We start from the raw sequence: 20,552 nt of genomic DNA on the forward strand, positions 1-20,552 counted from the left end.
CAAACCTTAGAATCAGAATTGTATACATAAATATTTCCATCACGATCACCAAGAACGAGAGATCCATATGAATCCAAAAGAGCAGCTGACATCCATCTTTGTTTACAAAGTGGAAGAATAAAAGTTGATTGTTTTTCCAAATCATATTTATCAGAATTTCTCAATTTCCAAAGTATCTAATAGAAATAATTTAAATAAATAATTAAATATTTTTTAATTAACAAAAGAATTACTGGTTATTTCATATAACTGATTATGAAATTAAAAAGATATAAATATTTATAACCTATAGTTCAAATAATTTAATTTACCTGTTTTAATTTTTTACTCTTTCTGTCCCATGGGCACTAAATGGATCTTTTTCTAGACCCATTATAGGTTTGGCAACGCGCACAATTTGGGCAGCCAGGAAGAACAGAGCCCAATATAATCAGGACAGACTATTTGAATAATTTCTGAGGTGCCTAATCTGAGGCCAGATTCATAAACACCTCATATCATAAGTCATGATAAATTTCCTTGTAGGTTGTCAGATATAAAAAATTTTGTATTCACAAAGCACAATTATGTATGTATGTAACTAACTGTTTGTAAATTATTTGAAAAATCTTACCATTTCTCCAGCAGGACCACAGGATAAAATAAAATTTGAATCTTTTGTGATCCATAATAGATTATGAATTTTTCCTTTATGCAGATAGATTTCATTTCTTCTAGTAATCTTGCTATCATCTTTAATTTTATCAAATATATATAAATTTAAACTCATAAAAACAACAAAGAAAATTATTATAAATTTTCATTAAAATATAACTTAGATTTAAATTTACAAATATAATTTCTAAGAAAATATTGATGGAAAGATTGATAAATATTTTTTGCTAATAAATCTTTATTAATCATATAAAAATTTAAATATTTTTATCTACTAAATTGCCAAACGATCGCCTAAATATCGGGCTATAATAAGGCGATCGTTTGGCAATTTTAGTATGTATTCAGGCTTTGTGTTGTTGTTATTTATTTTTATCATTGTCATATCCTTAGTCCTAGATATCCAAAAACTGATAATATTCTGTTTCAAGTTTAACTGATCAGAATAAAAAATAGCAAAGATGTGTCTTTGTTTAATGGTTAGACAGATTATCATAGATTCTAATTTGAATGAAACATCATATTTATAGCAATTTTGCTATTATACTATAAATACAGCAAGTACTCACTTCATGTCCTCTCATTATAACTTTGTTGAGAAACTATACATTTGTAATCATTTGCAGTTAGTGTTGTTTAATTTTCTTATAAACAGTAAAACTGATTTTTTGAGGTGAAAAATAAATGCTGGAGGTTGCAAACACAATCCAATTATAATAGTATTAACTGAATTACATCTTGTTTATATCATTTAGCCTATGGTAAAATTGGTTTTGTTACATACTGTTTTGCTTAATGTCACAGTTTCCAAGAACCTATTGATGACATTAAGTGAAGACTTTTTGGTGTTTTCATGATGAATTTTAATAATAATTTATCTGAAACTTTTGCTGATATTATTCCATTACACTTTCTCTTTTTATCTTTCATATATCCACCAGAAAATATTAAATAAGTTGTTAGAGAGTATTGATTATTATACAATGCATTAAAAATTTAAATTCTTAATGTTTCATCCAAAGTTTAGAAATGTAGACATTGATTTAATTATATTCAAATTTATGAATATATTATAAAGGAGACGAACATAATTTCAAAAAATAAAATAATGATTTATATACTTTATAAGTAATTTTCATATTATGAAAGAACAATTGAATTTTAAAACAATGCAAACAGTTAATATTAAATTTATTTAAAACACTTTATAAATTATGATATACCTCATACCTGTAAACTGAAACAGACATGCCTTCCCAGTTATGTTTCCAAATATTAATAATTTTCCACATGGAGAACATGCTAATATATTATACGAATAAAATTCTTTATCTTGAAAAATCTGTTTCCATTTATTATTTTGTAGAGAATATGAAAATAGCATCCTAAAAAAATATAAATATAAAAAGAAATATTAATTATTCAATATGAATATATTTTTTATAATATTCAATTACCAGGTATATATATAAAAATTTATGAAATTAAATCTGATTTATCATTAAGATGAAAATTAAGAATTTAATAAACTGATATGGTTAATGTTACTCCCAAATTAAATTCTTAACTTGCTTTAGATAAAAATATTCCAGAATTTTTATCTGAAACAGGTCATTCAGCCTGAACTCTCAGAGTTATTTTTTATTTGAAGTTAACTTTTAGTTTATGTTTCGTATTAATTATTGACAATACAGGTATACCTTGAGTTACGTCGTTCTCAATTATACGTTGTTTGTCAAAAAAATGTATGGAAAAATAAAAATCAAGTTTAAGTCATTTTATTCGACTTTACGTCCGTCCGCCACAAATATTGAAGTCGTAATATCACTAGAAAGTTGTTAAAGCACATAAAATCATATTAAAATATGTACATTTACAGTAAATGTTAACATAATTATCATAAGTCCTAGAGAATGAAACATGAAAACATTTGTTTTTCTGTCTTGTTGTCTTATTTAGCCATCCTTAAGTTCTCAATATTGGTGTTTTCCATGGTAGCTCCAATATCTACCATTTGACGTCACTCAATCAGCGCCACTCAATCTTGGTAAATTTAGTATAAATTAGTTTATTTTCTACTGTTGCAAGATAATTTTAATAACTGTATTTGTTATTTAACCTTACAAAATCATCTTATTTTATAATGTCTTAAAGCAAATCACATTCACAAATAAAGAATTTGTGATGTACTGTAAACATCACCAAATTGTAAACATGTACATTTACAAGTATATAATGCGTGTACATAAATTCATAAATTTAGATTACTTTTTTCTGTACTATATTAAAAACTAAAATTTATTTGTTTGTAGGCTTAAAATAGATTCTTGTTAATCATATATTATTAAAAATGCATTTATAAATAAAATACAGAACTGGGAATGGTATTTGTGGTTTAGCCTAGTGACAAGTAAATTTGACTTACGTCGTTTTTCGACTTAAGTCACCTCTCCTGGAACCAATTACTGACATAAGGCGAGGTATACCTGTATAATTATTATGTAATACATTTTGAGAACAGGAGCAAGTCTAAATTATTATTTAAATTATAAAATTCTAAATTGTTTTATCTTATATATATGATTTATATAAGCTAGTTATAAAAAACAATTTAAAACTCAGAATAATATCTATAATATACTATAGATGTAAATTTAAATTTTAAATGTGTTTTTTTTTAGAACAGTCCCTTTTGTGAAATTTGAAGATTTCCTTTTAGATCCAGGAAGAAGATTTCTTCTTAATTGGAAAAAAATTTCTTAAACTAACCTCTCTGTCTTAATGAGCTACAATGAATTATCATCATTTATACTTTTAAATATAATCTTATACAAATTTTAAAATTGTTTACATCAATTATAATATTAATTAAATATTTAATATGTTTCTGGCACACTCACATTTATTTATATTCACATATTTTTATTTGTTGCTATTATTAATTACTTTTAGTTTGCAATCAATTTTAAAATAAAATATAGACTTTAATAAAAAGTAAAATACATCTGGATAAGAGTCCAATTTTGCTTGCCATGTCCAATCACCAGGAACAACTATTTCCATTGCAGAGACAACCTTTCTTTAGAGGCTATGCCTCTGCACAAATATGCAGAGTTATAAGGTTGTCTCTGCAATGGAAATAGTTGTTCCTGATGATTGGACATGGCAAGAAAAATTGGACTCTTATCCAGATGTATTTTACTTTTTATTAAATTGTAATTCTGCCAGCCCTTTTCTACAAAAAAAATATAGACTTGTTTTAATCTGAAAAATTTTTATGTATTAGTTTTTTGTAAAAGAATTTGAAAAATGAAAATAGTTTATTACAATGTTGTTGCTATCTAATTTAAAACTAATTTAATTTAATTTTTGTTAGTAAAAATAATTCATGACATGACTTAGCAAATAAAGATTTTTGATTTACTTTCATTATATACAAAATTAGATATCAGTGCCAGTGAAAACTCACAAATAGGAAGTAATGTCATAGTCATAGTCATATGCATATACATTTCTTCAAGAAGGCTTTCTTGAAAGATCTGCTGATATTTTTCTACATTCACTGTTCCTTCAATAAAATGCAGAATACCAAAACCTTGAGCACTCGTGCAACTCTATACCATAATGCTTACTGGCAACTTTGTCGCATAATTAAGGCATTCAAGAAAAAAACATTTGTGTCTTCTTTGCAACCTTATTTTACCTTGTAAAATTAGTAGCAAATTTCTGCATATAAATCCAACAAGTCACTTTAGTAATTTGTTTACCGCTGACTGCATTCCATTCAATAACCAATTCTGAAAGTAATGTTTGCTGGTTTTCTTTGATGATTCTATGAAGAACCTGAGATTGAAACTGCTAAAATTTTCAATCATCCTGTAAATTTTCCTGGATCACTGATACCAGTTTCTTCATACTTTATAAAATATTAGAAGCTGTTGATTTGCCAATTTTTAACTTTGAAACTATTTGATATAAGAACTTTCTCTCTTCATCAAAATTTACAATTACTTCACTAATATCATCTGTTATTGCTTTTCCAGATGCCTTTTTTTTACTAATTTATACTAAATAATGTAAATTAATATTATTGACTATTAATGTATACATATTAGTTAATTACAAATAGATAATATCTAATTAAATTTCTTATGACTGCTGTTTATATATAAATATTATAAAGTCTCTGTAAATCCTCACGAAAAATATATAAATTTTAGGTTTAGCGGTAGGCCAACACACAGCACATAGCTAATTACTTCTCTTAATTTAATCACTGTATATGCATTTCAATCCTATTAAAGAACCCTCTTCAGTACTACAAAACATAAATATTATAATAAACCTTATGCGAGTAAAACTACCAATATAACAATTAATATTTTAGTTTTTCATTACCATTTAGGTACACAGCTTTGAATACACATTCCATTAGCACTTTAATATCAAGTGTATTTAGTAACGTTTTCTGATTATCTATAATAAATATTATTCTAGATTAAATCTTTATCTATAATTTTTAATCTAGAATAATATCTAGAATAATCTAGAATAGAAAGATTTAATCTAGAATAATATTTATNACGACCATAGACAATCAGAAAAAGTTACTAAATACACTTGATATGAAAGTGCTAATGGAATGTGAATCAAAGCTGTGTACCTAAATGGTAATGAAAAACTAAAATATTAATTGTTATATTGGTAGTTTTACTCGCATAAGGTTTATTATAATATTTATGTTTTGTAGTACTGAAGAGGGTTCTTTAATAGGACCAAAATGCATATACAGTGATTAAATTAAGAGAAGTAATTAGCTATCTGCTGTGTGTTGGTCTACAGCTAAACCTAAAATTTATATATTTTTCGTGAGGATTTACAGAGACTTTATAATATTTATAGATAATATCTAATAATATTTAAATATGTACAGTACTATCCAAGGTATTTTTAATCAATGCTGAAGGTGTCCAAAGTTATTTTGTTATCTGTGATTTCTTTAAATAATTATTTTTTAATAATTTATACAAACATTTGAGCTTTTAGTGTGTTAATTAAATTTATTGATATTATGGTTTAATTTAGAATAATTTTTGTAACCAAGTCTGCTTCACTTATATTTTGCTATCTGTAAAGTAAAATGCCACTAATAATCAAGAAATGTCTAGGTATTTTTCATTCAAGGTATTATTTGGGTTGTATTTATAACACATAAATATATATACAAACAGAAAATGTACACTAGACTTTTCAGAATTCAAACTTTTAAATTATAGCTATAACTATAAATGAGACAGTAATTTTGGAAATTTAAAATCACTTCTAAATACTTGTATCTTGTGTCATACATATTCTTAATATGCTGCTATTATTTTAATAATTTAAAAATATAAAAGTAAATCAAATATTTATCAAATTTCAATTTACCTTACAATACATCCCAGTTAAAATATATATTGTTGATTTATAATATATAAACATATTGGTATAAATGCATAAAAAGTATATATTATAAAATATTCTTACTATTATAAGAATAGAAAATAATAAGTGAATTTTAATTGAAATATATAAATACTTGAAAGTATTTCCACAGGCAAAAGGCAAGATAGATAATCTTGCCTTTGATCTTTAGAGAGTCCCAATTAATGTGATGTAAATATCATATTGCCACTATTCTTTTAATAAATTAATTTAATTTACAATTAGTGTAATTAATTATCATAATTTCAAACAAATTTTGCATACCCTTCATTAGTTGACATAAAAATGACCGGCTGATCATTTGGAAACAGAAGACCAATATTACGAGGAAAATCATTTCTGTCATCATTCTAAAACATTTAGAATATAACTGTTTTATTTTTAAAAGGAAAAGTCAATAAAAAATTTATAAATTACAGATTAATTTATCAACAAATAAATAATAATTAATCAATTTTTACACACTAACAAATTTATTTAAATAATTTAGTATAATTAACATAATTTTTCAAAACAATAATTCATTTACTTTGCAAAATTCTAAAAAGTAAACTGACATTAAATACAACTTAGTTTATAAATTTTCTCTTGTGATATTCTTTTATACATTGTTTTTATTAGAATTATATATACGGAATGTTACAAAAATAATGGGATGGCCATACATAGTCATACTACATTCATTGAAATAAAAAAAATTTATATAAGCATATGGTCTAAAATGACTTATTTATAATTTAGATGTCAGCAGTAAGTAGAATAAATAATGTACTACTATAATACATACTAAATGATGCTGATCTCATTATCACAGTTAAGTGTGTTGTGTGGGTTGTTTGTATTTTGCTAGTTTACCATCAAACATGTACTCAAGTTACATTTATAAAAACAGAGGATTATTCTTTCGGAGAGATGTTATACAAGCATTTGATGTATAGCATGGCATCCTGCAATATGGCAGAAGCAAGGCAACATTATGCAGAGTGGTTTCCCCATCAACAGTTACCAAACAAAAACACATTCAAATGATTACATAAGAGGGAAAATGGGATGTTTGATGCCTCCAGCCTGAAACTGCAAAAGATCCCAAAGTACAAGAACAATAGACTCAAAAGAACATTTGTTAGCTTGGGTAGAGGAATACTTGAATGACAGTACTAAAAGAATTTCACATATGAAAAGCATTAATCATGTGACTGTGTGACAACTTTTTAAAAATTCTCATCTGCATATGTATCAATTAGAAGTACAGACACTAAGAGAGGTCAACTTCCTACCACAGAAAGCCTTTTGCATCTAGCTGTTGAAACAATGTGACACTGGCTCTATTTTTTGCCATCTGTGCTCTTTCTTGGATAAAGCTGGCTTTACAAGAGACATTATCATCAATTTCCATAACTTGATGCATGGCAAGAAGCAAATCCTCATGCCTTTATCCAGGTACCAACATACCAACAATAGTTTTCTCTGAATGTTTGGGTGGGGATTATCCATATTTTTGATTGGCTCCTTTGTTCTTCTCACATGCTGGAGCAGGCAAAATTATTGATACTTATAAGAACAAAACATTGAAACAGTTGGTAGATGCCTGCTAGTTTGGTCGTTTTCAATTGGAGTGCTGTGGCCCACCAGGATACTGCAATGATACTTTAGATTTTTGAAAGAAGGCCAATACAACACCTGGCAATCTGCCAAGGAGGAGTGCTACCAAGGAGAACTCCCCCATGAGAAAGTGATCCTCCCCAAGGAGAACTCCCTACATGAAGAAAACCCACATGGCTGGAGTGTTGGTGAGATGCAAACCTGCGACCAGTGTTCAGTAGTTTTATCCATTTGATTATTGGTGAGACCTATTGCCCTGAAATATAGTGCCAAGCAGCACCATAATGCTTCTTACATATATTACTAAAAGTACTAATAACATAATAATTCTATATTGATAAAGAAGTAAGAGTGCTCCAAGAAAAAATTATCAAGTTGGAAGTGCCACTATTGGAAAAAAATTGAAAAATACTATGCTATCCATTACAGTGTGTATGTGGTTCATGAGTGACAATGCATCTGCCCACTTCAGTCATGTAATTCAGGAATATTTGGGGCAACTATCCTGTAAAATGGATTAGACATGTAGAACCTATATCTTGACCCACACAGTCTCTGGATCTCTATCCCCTTGACTTTATCCATAGGGTCATTTAAAAGTGTATTCTATTCAAGTTTACAATATTGTGAATCTTTGCCAGAGAATACAAAATGGATGCTTGAAAATTAGAATTTTCAGGTATCCATTTTTTGAATGGGTAACGCAATCGTTGGTACAATGGGCTCAACAGTGCATTGTTGTAACAGAGAGTATTTCAAACTTCTCTTCTGAAAAATCCACCATACCAGTAATTTTCTTAATTAATTTGGCTTTATTGCTGTAATTTTTCATGCTATTATTTGAACTGAACAGAGGTATTTTATTCTTCAAACAAAAACTGGGTATACTTCAGAAACAACACATTTTAGACCATATGCATAAACTTTTTTAATTTTAATGAGCTATATTATTATGTAATATAAAAAATATTATGAAAACATTTATTATATATTAATTTAATGAATATCAGTTTGAGATAGAGTAAATAAAGTTTTAGCTCAGATTTTATTATACAACAACATAACATATTGACACTTTAATATCACAATGTCTTCAAGATCCTCCTGAAGCTACAACACTTCTACTAACATCCATACCACTTATTGAAGCAGTCATCAAAACTAAATTTTATGATACAGTAAACTCACTTTAAAACAAACACCAATAAAGTACATTTTGCCACTGTCTTGGAATAACACCATTTTCATTCAACTCAAAAAATTTTACTAAAAATTGTTAAACCTAACTGTAAATTACCTTAACTTCCTAGAAATAACCCTATTTCCAATAATAACTGCTTTCTACACTTTTTAACATGAACAATAAAAAGTAATACTGTAGAATGTTCCATTTTCAGTACAATAGATTTTCTTCCAGTAAGCAAAGACTGGTTCAACCTCCAATTGTACAGCAATTCAAATGCCTGGCTTTATCAGACGATTCTACCATACTCAGAAAATAGGTATTAAAGATTAAGGACTCCCACCCCTTTAAAGGGATGCAGTCCTGTGCAAATACATGCTAGTTTGCATATCGGGGTTCATACAATGATGCTAAGTTGGCTACTTTGTGCCAAATTTGGCTCCTTTTAAACTCTTTTGGCACCAAAAAATATTTTATACTTCTTTAAACAATCCTCAATAAGAAAAGTTATGGATTTCTTTAGTTTTGTTTAACCATTTTGATATGCTGCTCCACACTTCAATGGCAAATACTGTCCTCCTCATTTTGTTTGATTTGAAAATCATTTAAAACATTAATTTGTTTGTGTAAATAAATTTAATTTTATTTAACTTAATTTAATAAATCAATCAAAATATTATGATTTAGATTTTTTGATTGCCTAAGCTTTAACTCCCTAAACTTGATCCTGACTCTAAAAATTGTTAATATGAATTTTCGATAAAGAAAACTAACTACTGTTCCCTTAGCAATTCATATTAATGTGAGTTGACTGTATCTTTAAAAGTTTTCATTGTTGTAGCTTTCTCCTATGCTACTGATTGGAACCTTAAATAAGACCCTTCAACTTCTCTTTCTTTTTAGGGAACAAATAAGTCTGTGAAACAAGATCAGGAGAGTAAGAAGATTAGCAAAGCATATTTATGTTCTTCTTGGTCAGATTGACTAGATTTCATTTTTCATGATCCACAAAATGTGCAAGAATAATCTCATGATAAAGATTCCGGTTCTATCCCTTTTGTGCATTAGATCACTTTCATTGTACAGATTCCTTCACATAAATAGTAGAGAATTTCAATACATCTTTTCTTATTAACAGTCTGATCTCTAGAAATGACTTTGATATTTGCTTGCATCCAGATGCATCATTTCTCATTCACAGATTTTTTTCTAATACTATACTATTCATATACATATTCAGTCTTAATGCATTGCTCATAATAAGTGATGAACTTGACTTACAAGAAACTGATATCTGTCTCTCATAATTGCATGTAATGAAAAATATAAACATTCAGTTCATTCTTAACTCTACCTCAAAAACAAATGTATAGACTACCATTAAAAATATTAATGCAATCTTATAAACAAAATCAAAATTTAATTACTAAACCTTTTACAATCATAAATTTCTGATAGTAAAAGTATGTTTTTGGAAACCAAAAACTAAACAACTTATCTGATATAAAAAAAACAAAGAAAATGTAAGACTTGCATCATTTACATATTCTTAATTTATAATTCTTAACTTTAAGGTTTTTAAAGAGAATAAATATAATTCTAAAATTTTTAAATTACTCTCTCATTGTATTGTTTTAAAGTAAATAATAATTTACCTGTGGAATTTGTAGTCTTGTGGCATTTTCTCCAGATATGAATTCTTTTAAATGCCAAAGAATCACCCCTCCATCACTTCCTCCTGTGGCCTAAAATTTTAAGTATTAATGTTAAATCCATTTTAAATATTTTTACTATGCAAAGATCTATAAAAATTTTAATGTTTAACAAATTTAAATGTGGCCACCTAACCCTTCAAAGTTGTCCTCCCCTGCATTTGTACAATAATCACATCACTTCTGCCAAGCCTCAAACCTTCTTGGAAATCATTACTTTGAAAATTCAAAATACCTGTTGTGATTCAGACTGGATCTCCTTGATTGTATCAAAATTCCATCTCTTGCATTTCAATTTTATTTTTGGAGAACAAAAAGAAGTCACAAGAGGTTAAATTCAACAAATAAGGAGGACTGGAAGACTGTCTTATTGTTTTATGTCAAAAATGTTCACATTTTGAAAACTTTCTGTGAGGAAGTGTTGTCATGATGAAAGAGCCAGGTTTGGTTGCACTACTGTCTTGGTCTTTTGTAACAAACATTCTCTTCAATTGACTTAAAATGTTGCAGTAAAAGTCTGAATTCACTGTCTCAACAAGAGGAACAAATTCCTGGTATACAATTCCATTGCAATAAAAAAAAAAATTTGGCATGCCCTTTGTCGTGTTTGTGACAGATCTTGCCTTCTTGGATCTCGGAGATTGTGGTCTCTCCCATGGCTTAGTTGCCATTGGCCTCTCAAAACATTTCAAGGGTTTTTGTGGCAGATTTTCAAAGTTTAATGCAAAATTTAACATCTATTCAATTTTTAAGTTCATTCTCAAATTATAGTACAATACTAACACAATGTTACAGAATCACTTGTAGCAAGTGTTCTGGTTTGAAAAACTCAACCCTACTGGAAGAATGATCATCAAATATCTTAGACATTAATCTTTGGTGGGAAAAAGACTGTATTATGGCTATTGCCAAACAGCAGAAACTGTCTGGTTCCTCTTTGATGGAACCAGACTGTTTCCATTATTATATGTTTAATTTAATATGTTTAATACATTATTATAGTATAGCTAAAACATATAATAATGATATTATAAATCAGAAAAATTTGTTTTTTTAATATTTAACAAAGTTAATAAAACAAAAATAACAATATATTTTGAATTTTAATTACATATGAAAAGCATGATTATATTTCTAAGAAACATGATAAGATGAAAATTACAAATACCTCGTAATAAACAACTTGTATTTTCTCGATTATAATGCAAACCCAATTTTCAAGATGTCAAAATCCAAAAAAAAGTTAACTTGTGAATGTAATGTGTGCTTTACATCATCAAACATGCTACTGTGGAAAGTTAATGTATTGAAAAAGTAATATTCAAAAATGCATTTATTACTTCATTAGAAGGTGTAAAACATCTGAGGACTATCAGAAAATCAATGTTTTAACAGAGATTTCTTGTCAATATGCACAAGCATGAAATTTTTCAGATATGCAATATCTGTGTACATGTTTGACATAGATTCTCTATAGAATTAACCCTTTCACATTCTACACAATTTTTGCTGTTTACCATGATATGCTTTTGAAATAAAGTAAATATTTTTAATGAAAATTAATTTATAGTAAGAAGAATCATCTGCTTAATATCTTTCACTTGGCTTACTAAAACTAAAACTGAAACTGAAGTAGCAGAATAGACAGGTAACATGTCTACACCAACAACACAATATAGAAATTGTCAAGCAGAGTAAAGGGCAAATGATACAAATGAGGTTTTATGCATAAGTTTAATGCACAAAACAATTCTACTGCACATTGCTATTTTGAGAACTGGAAAAGTCCAAAAAAGATGTGCATTAGAATTAAGAAACCATGTTAGTTAAGCAAAGTACTTTACCTCATTATTTTAAAATAATAAAATTTTTCTTGTTTATTTGTGAGGCTACGAGGGCACAGGTCAATTCCCTAATTGCCACTTACATGTCAAGTTGGTAAAACTTGCCCACGTCATTCAGATGGCTTTTATTGACTGGCAAGGGAAGTGAGCAAGTCAGCAGGCGTCCTTTCAAAGACAGGAGACAGGTTTAACAAAATAACAAAGCATTTATTATATGGCTAACACTAAAATACAGGAGGCTACACAGAGTTAAATGCATATATCTCTAGGTTATATAGGCTAAATGCAATTAATATACAATTACAAAGTCTATGATTGACAACTGCTTAGTCTATTCTATGACAGCTATGCCTACTTCTGTTACAAGAGAGAAAGTTCGCAGTCCACTGATAATTACCTCTGAAGTTGGAGGAGTCCTATATCAGTGATGACAGTTCTTTATGAAGCGTTGGACGTTGTTGATGTCTTCTACCATTGTCTTCTCCAGGGACTAGGACGAGTCCGTTTCATGGAGGTGTGGGAGACAGGGAATCACTAAGACTAATTATAACTTCCGTGTGCGAACTCTCAAGCTTCCGGTGGCTCGCACCTTTTATATCATTGTCGTGGGAAATCTAACGCGTGATCGACTTTTGTTGACAATGATGGTGCATTCTTGCCAGCTATGTGTCAACTTTCCCACAAATTAGATCAGAGGTCACCGGTTGTAGTAACAAGTCTTACTACAACCGGTGACCTCTGATCTAATTTCGCCCTCTCCATTTTTTCTAATGAAGATGTTTATATTGTGAAAACAATTGACATTAATTTTTGAATTTTAAGAACCCCATAAAAATCAGCGGGCTCACATACTCATTTCATGTTATGTCATAGAACATTAACTTAAAAATATAAATTCCATAATATGCAATGAATAATTTTAAAAATAGTGTAATTAATCAATCCAAAAAATAATATATGTGCTCTAAGTAATAGTAAAGCTTAAATACATCAAAGCAATAATATAGAATGTCTGAAATGTCACTATCTATTTTGAAAAATAATTGGAATTATGAAAAGTTTGTTTATATATAAAAATATATTTATTTTAAAGTATATGCCATAAAAATAAATGCTCCACATAGTGACCAAAACTGTCTCTACAGAGCTCAAAACAATAAGTTGCTTCCTAAAACAATCTTTCCAGCATAGTAAGTCACAAATAGCCTTGTCTCACTATTCATGACTTGTTGGACCTTTCTTATGCAACTTTCTCTCAAATTTGTCTCTAATTTTCTCACTTTCAAGACTTTTATCCTGTACATTACTACAAACATTCTTTCTTCTGTGTTCATCATCAGTGATATGACTCCAAATGGAAAATTTAACAAATGTACAAAATTCAAAAAAACCAATTAACATTTTGTAAATACATAAATTTGCATCAAGTACATATCTTTGACAGCATAGCATTGTTTTCAAAAAGCATTTAATGTCACTGAAATAAACTGACTTTTGAAACACCCTGTAAGTATTTGAAATAAACCAATAATCTAGATTTTTATACTAGATTCCAATGCTCAAACTGTGGTTTCAAGTCATCTCCCCTTACCACCTCCCCTTACTTATAACAGCGTTAACATATACAGCTATTATGGAACCAGTTTTAGATCCTATAAGTTCATCTCTGCTTTGTCCCATCTTGCTTCTACTTTTTCAGCATCATAAGAGTTTCCACTAAGATCTTGTTTGGTCTTCCTTTAACTAAATCAAATTCTGTGGTTTTTGCCAATCCTATCTCTTAATATCCAATAGATACTCTGTGTATATTTGTCCTTACCCTGATTTCATATTTCAATTTCTATTTTGTATATTATGATTGTTAGTATGCTAACTTTTATAATTTTAAAAGTCAAATGGGTACAATATACTGTATTTAGTTTTAAAAATATTAATGCAATCTTATAAACAAAATCAAAATTTAATTACTAAACCTTTTACAATCATAAATTTCTGATAGTAAAAGTATGTTTTTGGAAACCAAAAACTAAACAACTTATCTGATATAAAAAAAACAAAGAAAATGTAAGACTTGCATCATTTACATATTCTTAATTTATAATTCTTAACTTTAAGGTTTTTAAAGAGAATAAATATAATTCTAAAATTTTTAAATTACTCTCTCATTGTATTGTTTTAAAGTAAATAATAATTTACCTGTGGAATTTGTAGTCTTGTGGCATTTTCTCCAGATATGAATTCTTTTAAATGCCAAAGAATCACCCCTCCATCACTTCCTCCTGTGGCCTAAAATTTTAAGTATTAATGTTAAATCCATTTTAAATATTTTTACTATGCAAAGATCTANAGAGATACCCAAGAGTCATAATCCAAATAAAAAAAAAATAGCTTTAAAATATAAAAAAGTGTAATTTTCTATAAATTAAATAAATTTTAACTTAACAAAATACATATAAAATTGTTCCTCTCTCCTATCTGTCAAAATAATGTCCAACTAATTGTATATATTAAGAATAAATTATTAATTGTAAATAAATTGCAAACAATATAAGTAAATTCTGCAAATTTTTCATGAAACCAGATGAAATATCCATATCTAATTATGAAAAACTTTGTTCAAAATTGTTCTGATAAAATCATAAAGTAGAAATATTTAAAAAGAATAAAATAAATTGTTACTACTTCTGATTTGAGACCACCAACAAGCTAACTTGAATTAATCTGAGACTCTTAATTTTATGGTAAGTCTTTACTAGAAGAACTTGCTTGTAGAATATATTATATATTATATTATATTTGCTGTTAATTAATGTATTTATACATTTCTCAGTTGTACAATTTTTGCATTTATAAGTTAAAAATTTTCTGCATGGTACTTTCTCCATTATAAAACACTTCAATTATACATTTTTCATTTATATGATTTCACACTTATACATCATATTTTTTAGTAGCCTACAGCACTTTTTTCTCACTTATACATTATTCACTTTAGAATGGAAAAATTTAAAGCTATTGTTAAAAAAACTGAAAAAGCAAATTATATATTCACTTAAGATTAGTCCAGCAAATTACCAACAAATATAAAAAGCAGAGCAAATAATACATAACAAGTAATGCCCATAAATGTCCTGATAAATTTTCCCATTTAAAGAATTGCTTTACCAGTCCAACATGTTGGAAATTTTCACTTTCCACATTTTGTGGTGTAAATCAATTTTTCTAAATGAATAAAAATCATTTTCTAATTTTTCATTCATTTTTACTGTTTGCTGTCAGTTTAACTGACTTTTAGTATGACTCTTCATTCTTTCCCATGACTGATGATTTGGCAGAGGAGACAACTGATATCCTGTACCAGTAAGTGAAAAGTCCATAAAAAAAAACAAACTTGACAAATTTATTATAAGTACTAGAGGAGCTTAACTCAATTGTTCAAAAATTTGGTGGCAATTCATCAATTCCCAGTGCCACCATTTCTATTTTTTCTTTTGTAATAAAAAATGTTTGTGATAAGTTTAAGCTAAGTATTTTTTTTATACAGAGTAGATACAAGTTCATTTTAGATTAAATTTACTTTCCATTTATTTGTTATTCAAATGTATTTTATAGGTAATAAATTAAAACTTTCTGTTAAAAATTATACATACAAATTCAGTTGTACAGTGTTAATTTGTGCCATGCTGTACTTTTGTGATGGTTATATTTACATTGAAAGCAATTTAGTAGTAGTTCCACTTATATAATATTTTTCTCAGTTCCCTTGAAAAACATAACTGAAGATGGACTATATTTATTTATATAATACAGTTATAATAATTTATTTCCATCTAATAAATAAATTATAACATTTTTAACTATAACATATTTTATAATTATTTAATTTTGACTATAAGAATTTTTACAATGAGTTAAATTTCAATTTCTATCATAAATTTATTTTTATACTTTATAATTTAAATATATAATTTTATCTGTGAATATCATAACTATAATTCAAAATTAGACTGTATAACAATATTTACTGTATGTTTAATATTGTATTGGTGCATAATACAAAACTTCTAAATAATATTACTCTTAATCTAATATTGACAAATTAATTTAAATTTATTTGTAACTAGCAGACCCCGCCACGCATTGTTGTGGCTCAAAATGTATCTATTATAAATGTATAACACTTCCCCGTGGGGAGGAAATTTTTCGAAAAATTTCTTCTTAGTGTACATTCTCTTGACATACCCTATTAAAACGCAATCAAAAATGCAAAAACATGCATCTAAAATAGTATAATAGAAGCCAAGTTCGTCACAGTAAGCCTTAATCCTAACCATTCCCCTTCAGTGGGGGAATTTCAACACATATATTATATAAAAACACGAGCGTATTCGAATGCAGCATTGTGTCAAAATTTCAAAGGAATCGGTAGGAACAAATAAACATTACATTTTTATTTATATAGATAGATAGATAGATAGATAGATAGATAGATAGATGATAATCTGCTTTAGTTCATTTTCATAGAAAAGCATAATGCCTCACAGAAAAGCAAACTTAGGACATCGTACTCGTAGCGTCATCTGTTGGACATAAAAGCCTTAACCTAGATTATATCTTTTAATTTATATGAATGTTTAATGGAATAATATATAGCCTATGTCCACCCTGAAGTTCCATTCTAAATATTGGTGAAAGAATTCTTGAAATCGGATGAGTAGTTTCGGAGATTACTCGCTACATCCAAACTTACTTACTTACAAACGTTACCTCTTTATAATAATAGTGTAGATTAATAAAAAGTTATTTTTAAAATATACAACAGCTCATCCAATTTTTCTTTCATTTCAAATTATTTAAATTGAATTAATGAATGAATTAATGAATAAAGATTTTATACTAAAAATTTTGTAATCAACCAAATTAATTAAGATTTATTTTATAAGATTCTATGCATTAAATACAAATATAATTTTTCCTTTCATTTTAATATTTTCTGTGAAAATATAAAATAAATTTTTAAATAAAACTACAAACTTACTTTTTCCTAAATATTTATCAATATGAGAATAGAATTTTAAAAAATATCTGTAAAACAATTACATTTATTTCTTCAATATTTTTTTATTGTCTTATATACATTGTATTTTTTATATGATCACATTGCTTTGCAAAACATTTTCCTCAGAAACATATAAATGTATTAATACAAAAAATAACTACTTTCAATTGTAAATTAAGAAACAATTGTATTGTTTACTTTATTGTTTACTTCATTTTCTGTATTAAATCTTAATTTATTGACAAAAAGGTAGAAATCATATGAGAGTAAATTAAGCTATGTAATAGATATGAAATAAATGCAAAATAAAGATTATATACACATTCATGTTTTAGTTTAGCTAATTCACTTAGTTTGTATTTTTATAAATATTAATAAAAATATTTTATAACAATGCAGTTATTTAAAAAATAAGATTTAGTCACCATTGATCAAAAACCTTTGTAAACTAAATTCAAATAAAACTGATATGATAATGATTTTTCAGTTTTAGATATTATTGATAGATCTGTAATTAAATTCATTAGTACAAAATCATACTACTCACTGAATGGCATTTTTCTCTCCTTATAAGTTTACCATCATAATTCCAAAAACAGATTGTTGAATCCTAAATAAATAATTTTTCTTTATTTAATAAATATTTATAAAGTAAACTATACTAATTCTTTTAATAGAATAAATTCTGTAAAGATAAATGCAGACAAAATAATATATACTATTATTATTATTGTTATGTTGGGTTTTGTGAATTATATACTCAGTTGACACCGGTGGCAGTGTACTTTGCCGGGCCAGAGTCAAGGTATAGTAACCAAAACAAAACTAAAATTAAAAAACTGTGTCAGTGTGTGTGTCTGTATTCAGGAATTTCCTAACAATATGATATTTATTCAATATAGTGGCCTTCTGTAGTGTGATGTATGTATTTCTATTCAATTGTAATGTTCCCAGGCTTTTGTGTAGTGTGTGTGGTATCACACCTGTACAGGAGAGAATGACAGGTACAGTACAATAAGCACCCTATCCATCCTCCAAAGATGCCTTATTTCCTGGGCTGTTTTATGTACTTGCTAATTTTTTCAGTGCTTGTGTTTTGTACATTGTGAGTATTTGAAATAGATATGTCTGTAATGTATGTGATTTTATTGTGTTTGTCAATGAGTGTGATGTCTGGTCTGTTGTGGTAAATTGTTTTATCTGTGATTATGATTCTGTTGTAGTAGATTTTGTGCATGTTGTTTTCCAATACTGTCTGTGGAATGTATTTGTAGTATGGTTCGTGGATGTCTAATAATTTGTGTTTATTTGCAAGCTCTTGGTGTATTATATTTGCTACTTGATTATGTCTGTGTAAATAATCTGCCTGTGCCAAGAGCTTGCAACCAGAAGTAATGTGTTGTATAGTTTCTGACATAATGTGACATTTTCTGCATATGTCATTCATGAGTGTTGTATCTTTGAGTATTTGTTTTCTGTAGTTTTTAGTAGTTATGACCTGATCCTGTATGGCAGTGTTTCTCAATGGGGGCGATATCGCCCCCGTGCGGGCGTTTTTCCATGGTGAGGGGGAGATTAGTAACAATTTATATTTTGGGGCGAAAAACAATTTTCTGGGCAATATAGTAAAACATTATATTAAGAATAATTAGATATTTTATTCGTTACATTGTACAATAATTAAACAAATAACATTATAGTAGTCACAAGTCTATCCAATGCAGTCAAATTTGGCGTTAGCCTTGGCCCTCGGCATCAGAATTTTGAAGTGAAGGGGTGATACTACGTAACAGTTTTATTGAAAGGGGCGATGATTTGTTAGAGGTTGAGAAACACTGCTGTATGGCAATCATAAATCCTTCCATCTCCCCAAAAAGACATCCCTGATCTAACAAGCTGTTTGACACAGTTTTGTCAACAAAATCTTGGGCCAGGTCATAAGGATGCCTACCATGGAGTGCCTTTTGAGCCCACGATTGCTTGATGGCATCTATGCTTTTTATATGTTGTGTCATGTCTGTATGATGTGAGTGTAAGTTTAATGGTGTGTTATTTGAGTCTGCTAGAGTTACTGTTTTTTGTAGAAAAACTCTCACAGTGACTGTATTTGTTTATAGTGAAGGTTAACTATGTCAATCAGGCCACATCTGCCATTTTTATGTGGAAGGGTTACTCTTTCTGTGGCGAATTTAGGATGATGTTTATGCTTAGTAAGTGTTCTTGTTTTCCTTTGGATTTGCTCAAGATATGTGTGAGTCCAATGTATAACTCCAAAAGAGTATGTGAGTACTGGGATGACATATGTGATTATTGCTTTAACTGTGTGTTTTGCATTTAACTGTGTTCTGAGGATAGCATTTAACCTACTTTGGTATTCTTTAATTAATCTTTGCTTTATTTGTGTATGTTCTGTTAGTTTGGCCTGTTGGAATCCTAAATACTTGTAGAACTCGCCCTCTTCCATGGATTCAATAATGTCCCCATTTCCAAGTGCAAAATCTTTCTTCAGAACTCCTTTTTCTATGTGAAGTGTTTTGCATTTGTCTAGGCTAACTCCATTTGTATGTCTTTGGTGTATGAATGTGTGATTTGTAGGAGTTGATGAAGTTGTTTCTGTGTGGATGCATAAATTTTTATGTCGTCCATGTACATGAGATGTGACAGCGTAAACTGTGTTGTTTTTTTATGTCTGATATTGTAGCCATATTGCATATTGTTTTGCATGTTGGATAATGGGTTCAAGGCTAGGCAGAACCAGAGAGGACTGAAAGAATCTCCTTGAAAAATTCCTCGCCTAATGAATATTTCATTTGTTTGTATGGAAGTGTTACTAACACCGAGATGTAGTGTTGTTCTCCAGTGCTGCATAGTGTTTTCGAAGAATGCAATGAGTGACGGATGAATTTTGTACATGTGTAGAATATGTAGCAGCCAACTGTGTGGAACACTGTCGAATGCTTTTCTGTAGTCTATATATGCCATGTGTATGTTTCTGTGTTGTTTGTGTGCTTGCC

The 20,552-nt window shown here is 28.3% G+C and overlaps 1 protein-coding gene across 1 annotated transcript in view; it reads right to left on the reverse strand.

Annotated features, from left to right (window-relative positions):
• LOC111632948 (WD repeat-containing protein 6-like) overlaps window positions 1–20,552 on the reverse strand; it is a 56,998-nt gene that overhangs the window by 20,218 nt on the left and 16,228 nt on the right. Inside the window, exons 7-13 of the mRNA XM_023377468.1 lie at window positions 18,086–18,148; window positions 14,670–14,765; window positions 10,579–10,668; window positions 6,403–6,488; window positions 1,885–2,039; window positions 614–732; window positions 6–176 (exon numbers count right to left, since the gene is read on the reverse strand). Of these exons, the coding sequence (XP_023233236.1) occupies window positions 6–176; window positions 614–732; window positions 1,885–2,039; window positions 6,403–6,488; window positions 10,579–10,668; window positions 14,670–14,765; window positions 18,086–18,148 (780 nt within the window). The remainder of the gene's footprint in view (window positions 1–5; window positions 177–613; window positions 733–1,884; window positions 2,040–6,402; window positions 6,489–10,578; window positions 10,669–14,669; window positions 14,766–18,085; window positions 18,149–20,552) is intronic.

Source organism: Centruroides sculpturatus, unplaced genomic scaffold (genome assembly GCF_000671375.1).
Source record: "Centruroides sculpturatus isolate CEXI.00-Female unplaced genomic scaffold, Cexi_2.0 scaffold624, whole genome shotgun sequence".
NCBI classification, from domain to species: domain Eukaryota; kingdom Metazoa; phylum Arthropoda; class Arachnida; order Scorpiones; family Buthidae; genus Centruroides; species Centruroides sculpturatus.